This window comes from Gopherus flavomarginatus, chromosome 7 (assembly GCF_025201925.1).
Source record: "Gopherus flavomarginatus isolate rGopFla2 chromosome 7, rGopFla2.mat.asm, whole genome shotgun sequence".
NCBI lineage: Eukaryota > Metazoa > Chordata > Testudines > Testudinidae > Gopherus > Gopherus flavomarginatus.
Window position 1 is genome coordinate 117387971 of NC_066623.1, and position 12368 is coordinate 117400338.

Here is a 12368-nt window from a genome sequence, read left to right on the forward strand (position 1 = left end):
CCCTAGCACCGAGATAGCACTGGAGGGGAAACCCTTCCAAAGGAAACTCAACAACTAAGTAAAGTACCTACTAACTACTTAACACTAACTACAAAACTAATGAAGAACTTTATACAGACTGCCAAATCCTCTTGTCATGACAAGAGCAAGTGGAAGTTCCAGCTAACCATCACTGGCGGTAAGAAGGAACTGAGAGGTGCCACTCTAGGGGGCACCCGGACTCATCTGATGGATACTGCTAGGGGAAAAATCTTCTGGTTGCCATGCACATGCACATACCTGATTGGAACTGACATGAGCAAGCATTCGAAGAACTGACAGACTCGTAGTTGGAAACCAGACCAGTTCACCTGTATGTTAGTTTTGCTCAAAATAGGTATTAGTCTTGTAAGAAACGTATTTAGTGTTTAGAATCTACAAAAGGCTTGTAAGTTGCTGCATGCATTCATCTCATTTGTAATGTCTGTATTCCATGCCATAGGAAAATATGTAAGTTTTGCTGTATAACTTTGAAAATGTTTGCACTAAACTTGTGAATCCAGGCATGGAAATCATCATCCCAGGCGATCCAGGAGGACTATCAAAATTTAACCATTATAAGACAAAAACTTTGTTAATTGCCCCATCCACCCATGGAGAAGTACATGCAGAAGGCATCTACCCATCACTCTGAATGCTGGAAGAGGGAAATAAAAAGGGCTGATGTGAAGATTGTTCATCTCTTTGCTGTTTGAACTCTCACAGGGCCAGAGTCACCGAACTGAAGCCGGAGATCCCCAATGGTTATCTCCTGGGTCCACTCTGAAAGACACTTTGAATAGACAGATCTCTACAACTCTGTCACTCTGAGGATTTAGATGGCAACTCATTTGTGTGTATATTTTTGCTTGCTTTAACCTGTAAATAACTCTCTTATTTCTCTTTCCCAGTGAATAAACCTTTAGATAGTTTAACACAGGATTGGCTACAGGTGCTGTCTTTGGCATAAGATAAAGGATACCAACTGATCTGGGCTAAGTAACTGATCTGTTGGGACTGGAAGCAATCTGCATATTGTGTGATTTTTGATGTAGGTGACCATTTATCACTAAGTCCAGTTGTATGGATGGCCAGATAGACTGGAGAGTCTAAGGGGACTGTCTGTAACTCTATGGTAAGATTTTTATAGTGATCCAGGAGTTCACATTTGTTACTGGCTTGGTAAAATCTAATTATAGAACATATCACCTGCTTGAGGTACCTGTCCTGTTTTTGATAGTCTGCCCCAAGGTAGGCACTCACTGTCGTGAGCCACTCAAGACAGCATGACAAGTGGGAAGTAGTTCTACTAAAACAGTAACTACAGAACGGCCTTAAAAAAAAAGGGCATTCAATCTGGAAGCAAAGAGTAATGACTAGTAAATATGTGGACTGAGTGACAAGTAGCTTACAGATTTCAGAAATACGGACATTCTTCAAACAGGCAGGAGAGGCTTCTTGAGCGCTAAGGTGGATCTAACCTGGCTAACTCAGGGCATGTCCTTATACAGATGGAGACTCAATTAGATAATCCCTGAGTGGATATTGCCTGACCCTTAATTCTCTCTGCAAAGGCCATAAACAGTCTAGGTGTGTTCCTGCATAATTTTCTCCTGTCAATGTAAAGAGACAATGCTCTTAACATTAAATGTATGAAATTTAGCTTTCCCAAGGAAAAATGAGGCTTGGGGAAGAAATCTGGGAAATAAATACATTGGTACATACATAATTCTAAAAGAAAATCTCAGCAGGAACTTGGGGTGAGATCTGAGAGTGATCCTGTCCTTAACAATCAGAGGCAGAAGGTCACGGCAGCATTCTGCACAGCTGGAAACAGATAAGCATGGGAAGGCTGTGGCCATCAGAGAGAAGAGAAACAGGAGGAATTCCACTCAGCTAGAAATTTCAAATCAATACCAGATTCTCAACTGTGGAAACTTTGGAAGATACCTCTCAAGATCCACCAGGTCCAAGGAAACAGAGAGATGTATGGGACACATATGTGGATGGCAGCTCAGCCCAACGTGTAAGAAAATCAAGCCTGCTTTCAAAGAATTCTCCACCCATCCAAGGAAGACAGACAAATTTTGTTGGAAATTCAATACAGTACTCAGAAGAATCAAAAGAACATTCTGCAAGGGAAAGGTGGACAACAGGACAATGTGCTGTCTTCCAGGAGCCAAGACACAAGCCATCATTCTAAGATTGGATAGACTTCTGAAGTTGAGAGGCAAGGATCCACTGGTGATGGTTCATATTGGTACTAATGACACTGTGTTGCGAGATATCTCACAGATACTAGATGACTTCAGAGAACTCGGAAGCGTTCTGAAGAAGAATGTCCAAGCAATCTTCTGAGATCCTTCCTGTTCCATGAGTGAAGGAAGACAGAAGGCAGAAGCTTATGGAAGTAAACCACTGGATAAGTAAGTGATGGAAGGTGGAGCATTTTGGTTTTGTGGAACATTGGTACACCTATGGGGAGAGAGGGCTGCACAGTTTAGTTCTCCTCCTCCTCAGCAGAAGGGGAACCAATCTCCCTGGGAAAGGCTGGCTAGAGTAATCAGGATGGGGTTAAACTAAAAGCAAAATGGGAACGTAAAATGAGAGAAAATATGAGCACTCAATTAGCACAAAACTGAGATGTTGAGAACAGAATGAATCAAGAGACCAAAGGACACGAAGAGAAGCAATTTTACATTTGCCTATGCAGCAATGCTATGGGTAACAAACAAGAGAAACTGGATTTACTGTATAAATTCAATCTAGTTGATATTACTGAAAACTAGTGGGGTGATCTGCATGATTGAAATGTTAAAATCAATGGTTGTAACCTATTTAGGAACGATCAACAGAGCAAAAGGGGAGGAGGAGTGGCACTTTATGTCAAGAATGGCATTACCTGTTTCTGAGTCACTGATAACTCAGAAGAAAATAATTTTGAATGTTTATGAATCAAAGTCCTAACAGAGAAAGCAAAAGATGAGGTATTGATTGGTGTCTGCTACAAACCACCAAATCACAAGGAGGAACAGGATGACTGTCTCCTTACACATGTATCTATAACATGTAGGGAAAAAATGTGTGATCATAAGGGACTTCAATTTGAGTGATGTATGCTAGAGATCTCATGCTGCCATATTATAACATCCTTGGAATTTCTAGACTTTATAGATAACAATTTCCTAACTCAAAAAGTGTTGCTGCCAACACACGGAAATTCTTTATTAGACTTCGCCCTAACAGATAAAGAGGAACTGATCACAGAACTAAGAATTAATGATAGGTTAGATACAAGTGGTCATGACTTGATCACATTTATAATGAGCAAGCAGAATAAAGTCCAGACCAGTAATATATCTACTTAGTGCTTTGAGATGGCCAATTTCACAAAGCTGGAAACAATTATGAGCCAAATCAGTCAGAAGGAAAAAATGAATAAGAAAAATGTGAATCATAATTGGGAATCATTTAAGACCACTTACTAGATGAAAAAGGCTGTGCTGATTAAAAAAAACAATCTGGTTTAGAGGAGAAGTGAAGGCACCTATAAAAATAACAAAATAATATATAGTGAAAGGAAGAAAGGGGAAATTGATAGTAAAGAAATAAGGTGGTCATTTTTGACAGTAAGGATAATTAGCCATTGGAACAATTTAAGAACGGTCATGGTGGATTCTGCATCACTGCTAATTTTTAAATCAAGACTCTATGTTTTTCTAAAAGATATGCTCTAGGACAGACGTGGGCAAACTATGGCCCACGGGCCACATCCAGCCCGCGGGACTGGCCTGCCTGACCCCTGAGCTCCTGGCTGGGAAGCGTAGTCCCCGGCCCCTCACCCGCTGTCCACCATACCCTGCTGCCATGCCGCCACGTGGGCCACGCTCTGGCCTGCCGCTCCAGCTGGGCAGCGTGGGGAGCGCAGCTGGCTCTGGCCAGGTGTGGCGGCTGTGAGCTCCGGCTGCTGGTAAACGGGGCGGGGAGCAGGGGGTTGGGTAAGGGAGCAGGGTGTCCTTGGGGGCAGTCAGGGAAGAGGGGGCAGTTGGATGAGGCAGAGGTTCTGGAGGGGCGGTCAGGGGATGGGGAACAGGGAGGGTTGGGAGTGGGAGTCCCGGGGGGCCTGTCAGGGGCGAGGGATGTGGATAAGGGTCAAGAGGAAAGTCAGGGGACAGGGAGTGGGTGGGGTTGGATAAGTGGGTGGGATCCTGGAGGGCAGTTAGGGGCAGGAAGTCCCAGGAGGGGGTAATCAGGGGACGAAGGAGCAGAGGGCGGTTGGATAGGGGTTGGGAGTCCCAGGGGGGCTGTCAGGGGCAGAGGTGTGGATAGGGGTCAGGGCAGTCAAAGGACAGGCAGCAGGGGGGTTTGGATAGGGGCGGGGGTCCCGAGAAGGGGGGATCAGGGGTCAAGGAACACGGTGGGGTGTTGATGGGTTGGGGATTCTGAGGGAGGCAGTGAGGGGGCAGATAGGAGGAGGGGGCCAGGCTGTTTGGGGTGGCACAGCCTTCTCTACCCAGCTCTCCATACAGTTGCACAACCCCGATGTGGCCCTCGGGCCAAAAAGTTTGCCCATCGGTGCTCTAGGAATTATTCTGGTGAAGTTTTATTGCCTGTGTTATACAGGAGGTCAGATTACGTGATCACAGTGATCCCTTCTGGCCTGGGAATCCTTGCGAGGCAGAACCAAGACCCCCCATCTTAGGCTACCCTTCCATCCCACTCACTCAGAAAGTGATAACTCTCTGGACTTTCTCCCTGGAGACATGGATCCTGTCAAAGTCATTTACTCTGAGGGCTTCTTCCCTGAAGTCATTCCCCTAATCTGGTTCTCCCCAGGCTGGATCCTTATTCCCAGTCCACCTTCAGGCTATTTGCTTGGAGACTAGCTTTTCCCCAAGACTATCATAGGAGACTACTTCTCCCCTGCTAACCTTTCCTTTCAGGTCCAGTCACAGGAAACAACCTCCTTCCTACAGCTTTCTTCCCCATCTTATTTCTCACACTCCTTTATGGAATCATCCAACTCTCCCCCAGCTGAGTCTGATAATTGAATGGAGACACCTGGTTCCCAGCCAATCAGGATCAGCCAGGAGGTAACATCTTTCACAGGTGATACTGAGACAAACTCCTCTTAAAGGACCAGCCAGCCTGTGACACACATACATAGCAACATGTATATATTTTAAAAATCCTACCAAAACAAAAGACTCCACTGCACACACTTCCCTTCTCCCCCACAGGGAAAAGATGACAGATGTTAGTCATGTTACTTAAAGTACTACTGGAAGGCTTTCAGATACTACACTGATGAACACAACATAAGAACCTATATAGATTACAACAGGCTTCTCTGGTGCCAAGACAGACTTCAGTATGAAGGAAGCCACAGTTACAGCACTATCCAGAGGCAGCAACAAAGTCCGGGCACAGAGGGAACCCCAAGATCAGCAGACGCTGAGGATGAAGCAAGCCATTTCTGCACAAGAATAGCTAGGAAGATTCTCTGACTTGGGGCTGAATGAAGATACTGATCCTGTCATCAAAGGTTTCCAATTCTGAACTTCAGGGGACCTGGAAGCTGATGAAGACATACTGATTTCCTACATAGGAATACCGTCTTGTCCCAATGATCTAGCTTGTAAGGCCTTCTACATAAGGAAGGCCAAAAGCAGAGTTTGTCTGTCCTTTCAGACCCAAGATATAAAGGTCTGATACAGTGAAAATTGGTCCAGGTAAACAGACTTCTGTGTGGTACATAAATTGGTGGATATGTGGGGTAAGAAACACACCACATATACCCAGTCTTTTGCTCTGAGTTGGACATGACCAGTCAGAATCATCCTAAGAACTAGAATCCCCAATAGCCCAAGATCTAGTAAGACTACCTATATCTAATACAGCTTTAAATAATAAGCAAAAACTCTAGTGAAAAAAACCAAAGATCTGCAGCTAGCTGTGAAAAGAAAGGAACTGAGGTGGTTGGGAATGCATGCCCTCCTCATAACCTTGGCTCTGAATGTTTATATAGTCCCAGGGAACACAGGTTTCTTAGAAGGTTCCTGAAACTCGGTGATGCCATGGAGGCCAATCCCAAAAGCAGGACTATGCAGAGGCTACCTTGAAGCAGAATGACTTTGTCATTAATTCTCTGTGTGACCTTGGACAAGTCCCCTTCTATAAATGCTGACCAACCACTTATGGAACGATGAGGATTAATGTAGAGTGACTGAAAGATGAAGATCACTATAGAAGTACTAAGTATTATTATTACCTGGAGCAGATGTAAAACAAAAGGGCTCTTAAATTGAAACAGCTAAATTCAGAGAACTGCAGCCTCTTAGCTGCTTGGAGAAGCCCCTTCTGCCCCATTCACAGTCTCTCACCTACCCGGATTTCTCGGTTCTCCCTGTAACCTTCTTTCTCTTCAGTCTTCTCAAACAGTAGAACAACTCCAGGCCCAGCTGAACATGCAAAACCTTTGGAATAACCAGCAATGGCAGAGATTTGAGGCAAGGAAGCATGCTGTTGGCCAACCGCTTCACAGAGCATCTCACTGGAGAGATCAGGGGAACTGGCAGTAGGAAATTCAATGAGGCTAAAACAGGAAGAAAGTTATGACAATCAGCAACAACCAGAGAAACCCAATCTAGTCACAATTAGGGCAATATAGAAAAGCCTCTATTCATTCTTTCCCTAATAACACCTGGGGGACCTAGTTTCTGCTGTGAAGGATCTCTATCCATGAGATTGACTCTATCAGTAAAAACCAGGAAGATTTACCTCTCAGATTCATGTGCCAGCTCATCCTTTTCCACTTCACTGGGAGGTTCTTTGCATTCTATACTTGTCTCCCAGCGCAGATCTCCAGACTCAAAGAGAAAGAGTTTGCCTGTGTCAGTGCCGACCATAACCCTGTCCTCAGTGAGCCAGACATGGGACAAGTAGTTCTGAGGCTCTCCCCTCTGAAAGTTGGTCTGTTTCAAAGTTCCCTCAGTGTATCTGAAAAGTTTAAAAATGCCATTTCCAGTGATACAAACCTGGGTGTTATCCTGGGGATTGAAGCTCACCTGGAAAGTAGAAAAGAGAGAAACGTTATTTTTACACAACTATATTCATGCATAGTACTTTACCTATAAATAAAGAGACATGATCCCTGCCCTAAAGAGCTTACAAAATAAGACATGGGACCACAAGGAATGACAAAAAAGTCACAGAAATATATGGGAAGGACAAAGATTACAACAGGAAGAGATAAACTGTTGTACTTGCACATCCCGCATATTCCATTTTTCCTCTCTTCTGAGTGGTACGGATAGCTCTTACGTATCATAATTATTTTTATTAAATTAAGAGTTTTGCTGGATTTTTACTCCCTCAGAGGGCAGAAAGAGGTGACCAGCACTGCAAAGCTAACAGAAAGAAGGGGGATTTGAAGGACACAGAGGTATCTCTCCTCAAGGAAGAGAGTAGACAGGGAACTGTAAGGATGAGAAAAGCTATTTACCATTTGGTATATTAAATATACTACTCAGCAAAACTGTGGGGTAGTGTGCTTCTTCGAGACCCTGAATAGAGAGATTTTTAATTGACAGTGATACCAGGCAGAGTTTGTGTCTCCCAGGAAGTGCTATTCCTACACAATGTAGCTCTTTAATTTGCATAGTTATTGTTAATCTTGCTGAAAGGTGGAGGAGCAGAAAGAGATATTCCTTTGTGGAATGCTCATAGCAGAGTTTACCCAGTATGGCTTAGGCTCCTGCACTGCCTGAGTTTCTCCTTCTTCCCCAGTTAATCAAACTTTACATTGCAGTTGTCTCTCTCAATAACCCTCCCCTCTCCAGGTGTATAGTTTACTAACAAAGTTCAAAACAAAAATCTTTCCCCCAATCTTTGTAGCTGGCTCACAATCCTTGGTGCAGGATTTTCCCTGTTAAAAATCTGATCTCTCTCAGGCCTTATACTTAGGAACCCCATAAGAGTTATCACCCGCTGCATGCATGCATGCCTGCCTGCCAGCCAACCAGCCACTCTTTCTGACTGAACTCAGGCTGCCCTTATATTTCCCAGCAGGTCTGGTTTCTAGTCACATACTCCCATCACATTATCCCTGCTGACATTCCTGTTACCTGAGAAGGTGAATTAAACTTGACACTGAAGAGGCAGAGTGCCAACCCCATGAAAAGGCCAGCTCACCCTGTGACACAGAGCAAAGTTTTCAGTCAACTCTTGCTGCTCTTGAGACCCAGAGTTCCCATGCTCCCTGATAGTTCATGTTTTACACAAGTTTGCTAAAGAGTTTAGGATAAGCAATATGATTCCATATTTGCAAGTTGATTTTTTGTTAGCTTTTTGTAAGTATTACAGATGCCAGGGTAATTCTTAAATATATTTTTATTGAACACCCTTGCAAAAAATTATTATTATTATTATTATTTATTTTATTATTAATAGCACCGTAGGTATGCATGGCTCTACATGTCAATTAAAATCTGGCAGGATCCATCATGGATCAAATTGCAAGACAGAGGCCCAAATCAGCAAAAACAGGTGGAGAGAAAATAACAAAAAAATGCTGCAGGTAAGGGAAGGACGAAATTTATGCAAAATAAAAACCTAATATTACTTTGTGTTGTGGTGTAACAATCACATTAGTTCTATTTTCATGTTTCTGAATTTTTAAAAATATTTGTATTGCATTTACTTTTCAAAATCCTTTCATATGCAACCAGATTTAGGTGGGCAAACTTTTTGGCCTGAGGGACGCATCCGTGTGTGGAAATTGTATGGCGGGTCATGAATGACTAGTGGGAGAAGGTTTCAGAGTAGCAGCCATGTTAGTCTGTATCCGCAAAAAGAACAGGAGTACTTGCGGCACCTTAGAGGGGGAAGGGGACTCTATGGGGTGTATCATGAGGGGGCTCAATAAGTGATGTTACCAAGGTGGGGAGAGATGGAACTCTTGGAGTGTGGCATTGGGGGGCTCTACAGGGGTGGTACTGAGCACTCCTATGGGCCCTGCTGGCAGTGACACCAAGGTAGCCGTACCTGGCACCGCCATGGGTGGAGTCACCCTAGGTGGGATGGGTGTGGCTCCTGGGCAGTTTCAAGGCTCTCAAGGGTGGGGCTGTAGAAGACTAGGAGGGGATTGGGCGCACTTCCACATGGGGTCACTGGGCTGCCATGTAGGGGAAGGTTCCAATCCTGGAAACAGTGAAGTCGCACCTGCGCAGTGTGGCTCTGCATGCCAGAAGATGGTGCTCATCAAGGGAATTGTGAGTCGGGGGGTGGGGAGCACCGGGTGAGCAGGCAGAGCGGAGCAAGCTCCCAATCCTGCTCCTCAGCGGGAGCTCGAGGGCTCGATAAAAACATTGGACAGGCCGGAATCGGCCCACAGACCATAGTTTGCCCACCCCTGAACTAAATAGTTCATCTGTTTTCCACTAAGGTCAATACACAGGAACATACATGGCTCATCTACTTCAGTATCCTATCTCAGACAGTAACCAACACCAGATGACTCAGAAGCAAATCCAGACTCCCACAATAAGTAGATGTGGTGTAATCTGCCCCATCAAGGTCTTCTCTTGATCTGTAATGGTTATATATGACAGTGGATTGATTTAAGGCAGAGCATTTTAAATCATGAAATTTTTAATCATGAATAAAATCAGCAAACAGGAACATAAGAACAACCCTACTGGGTCAGACCAAAGGTCCATCTAGTCCAGTATCCTGTCTTCCAAAAGTGGCCAGTGCGAGGAGCCCCAGAGGGAATAAACAGAACAGGTAATCATCAAATGATCCATCCCCTGTAGTTCATTCCCAGCTTCTGGCAAACAAATGCTAGGGACACCATTTGTGGCTAATAGCCATTGATGGACCTATCCTCCATGAATTTATCTAGCTCTTTTTTGAATCCGTTATGGCCTTTTTGAACCCTGTTATGGTTCAGGAATCTGATTTAAATAATCATTTTTAATCTTGTTGTTGAATTTGTACTTTTTATTACATAAGAATATAAGAACACCCATACTGGGTCAGACCAAAGGTCCATCTAGCCCAGTATCCTGTCTACCGACAGTGGCCAATGCCAGGTGCCCCAGAGGGAGTGACCCTAACAGGTAATGATCAAGTGATCTCTTTCGGCCTTCATCTCCACCCTCTGACAAACAGAGGCTAGGGACACCATTCCTTACCCCATCCTGGCTAATAGCCATTAATGAACTTAACCTCCATGAATTTATCCAGTTCTCTTTTAAATGCTGTTATAGTTCTAGCCTTCACAACCTCCTCAGGTAAGGAGTTCCACAAGTTGACTGTGCGCTGTGTGAAGAAGAACTTCCTTGTATTTGTTTTAAATCTGCTGCCTATTAATTTCATTTGGTGACCCCTAGTTCTTGTATTATGGGAATAAGTAAATAACTTTTCCTTATCTACTTTCTCCAAGTCACTCATGATTTTATACACCTTTATCATATCCCCCCTTAGCTTCTCTTTTCCAAGCTGAAAAGTCCTAGCCTCTTTAATCTTTCCTCATATGGGACCCTCTCCAAACCCCTAATCATTTTAGTTGTCCTTCTGAACTTTTTCTAATGCCAGTATATCTTTTTTTGAGAGGAGCAGACCACATTTGTGCACAGTATTCAAGATGTGGGCGTACCATGGATTTATATAAGTGCAATAATATATTCTCCATCTTATTCTCTATCCCCTTTTTAATGATTCTTAACATCCTGTTTGTTTTTTTGACCGCCTGTCATAAACAGATAGCTAAGGGTTAATGTCTCTTTCACCTGAAGCACCTGACCAGAGGACCAATCAGGAAACCGGATTTTTTCAACTTTGGGTGGAGGGAATTTAGTCTCTGAGTCTTTGTTTTCTGGCTGCCTGCTTTCTCTGAGCTTTGGAGAAGTAGTTTCTTTTTTCTAGTCTTCTGTTTCCAAGTGTAAGGACAAAGAGATCAGATAGTAAGTTATATGGTTTCTTTTCTTTGGTATTTGCATGAATATAAGTGCTGGAGTGCTTTGATTTGTATTCTTTTGGAATAAGGCTGTTTATTCAATATTCTTTTAAGCAATTGACCCTGTGTTGTATCATCTTAATACAGAGAGAACATTTGTACTTATTTTTCTTTCTTTTTATATAAAGCTTTCTTTTAAGACCTGTTGGAGTTTTTCTTTACTTCAGGGAAATTGAGTCTGTACTCACCAGGGAATTGGTGGGAGGAAGAAATCAAGGGGAGATTTGTGGGTTGGATCGCTAGCCTGATTTTGCATTCCCTCTGGGGGAATAGGAAAGTACTTTTTGTTTCCAGGATTGGGAACGGAGAGGGGGAGTCCCTCTGTGTAGTTTCACAGAGCTTGTGTCTGTGTATCTCTCCAGGAGCACCTGGAGGGGGGAAGGGAAAAAGGATTATTTCCCTTGGTTGTGAGACTCAAGGGATTTGGGTCTTGGGGTCCCCAGGGAAGGTTTTTCAGAGGGACCAGAGTGCCCCAAAACACTCTAATTTTTTGGGTGGTGGCAGCAGGTACCAGGTCCAAGCTGGTAACTAAGCTTGGAGGTTTTCATGCTAACCCCCATATTTTGGACGCTAAGGTCCAAATCTGGGACTAAGGTTATGACATGGTGGCAGCGGTGGGGATAGACAGAATCCAGAAGCCAGTGGAAATATTGTATTTTTCTTTTCTCTGCTAAGGGCTTTTTAGCAGAGAGAAGCAGTTGGTTTTAAAAGGGAACCAGAGAGAATTTTTTTTTTCTGCTCTCTCTCGCAGTTTGTGGCTTGCATGTTAAGGGTCTTTTGTCATGCAATAGCCCTCCCATTAGGAGGCAAGTACCAGCACTTATAGGCATGCAAATAAAGTGGTTTTTCTGGTTTCCCTTCATTGAACATTAGCTAGAGAGAGAAAAGGAAAATTAGCTAAAGGCACTGTTGCTAGGCAGACTTCAGGAGGCAACAGAGAACCTGCAGTTCAGAAGATAAACACCGGAGGGCACCCCAACACAAGAAAACAGGAATCATGACTTCTAAGGCAAAAATTGAGGCCGAAGTACAAATCGAAGAAGCTGAACACAGGCGACAACTGGAAATAAAACAAAAAGAGATGGAGATGAAAGAAAGAGAAGAACAGATCAAAGAGGCAGCCTACCAAAGAGAACTGGCAGCCTTCCAAAGAGAACAGGCAGCCCAAGAGGCAGCACACAAAAGAAAACTAGAAGAAGAAGAAGTGGCCTACCGAAGGAAACAAGCAGAAGAAGAGGCGGCCCACCGCCGAGACATGGAAAAACACCAAAAAGAAATGGAAAAACACCAAAAAGAAATGGAAAAACAACAAAAAGAGAATGAAGAGAAG

The 12368-nt window shown here is 43.7% G+C and overlaps 1 protein-coding gene across 3 annotated transcripts in view; it reads right to left on the minus strand.

Moving 5' to 3' along the window:
• The window catches only part of CFAP57 (cilia and flagella associated protein 57), a 177977-nt gene that overhangs the window by 140035 nt on the left and 25574 nt on the right, over positions 1–12368 (minus strand). For 2 of the 3 annotated variants that reach the window (XM_050961107.1, XM_050961106.1), the window contains exons 4-5: positions 6799–7085; positions 6406–6613 (exon numbers count right to left, since the gene is read on the minus strand). In XM_050961107.1, coding sequence (XP_050817064.1) covers positions 6406–6613; positions 6799–7085 — 495 coding nt within the window. Of the gene's footprint in view, positions 1–6405; positions 6614–6798; positions 7086–9483; positions 9582–12368 lie in introns of those variants that run through there. The other variant, XM_050961108.1, reaches the window with a different exon arrangement.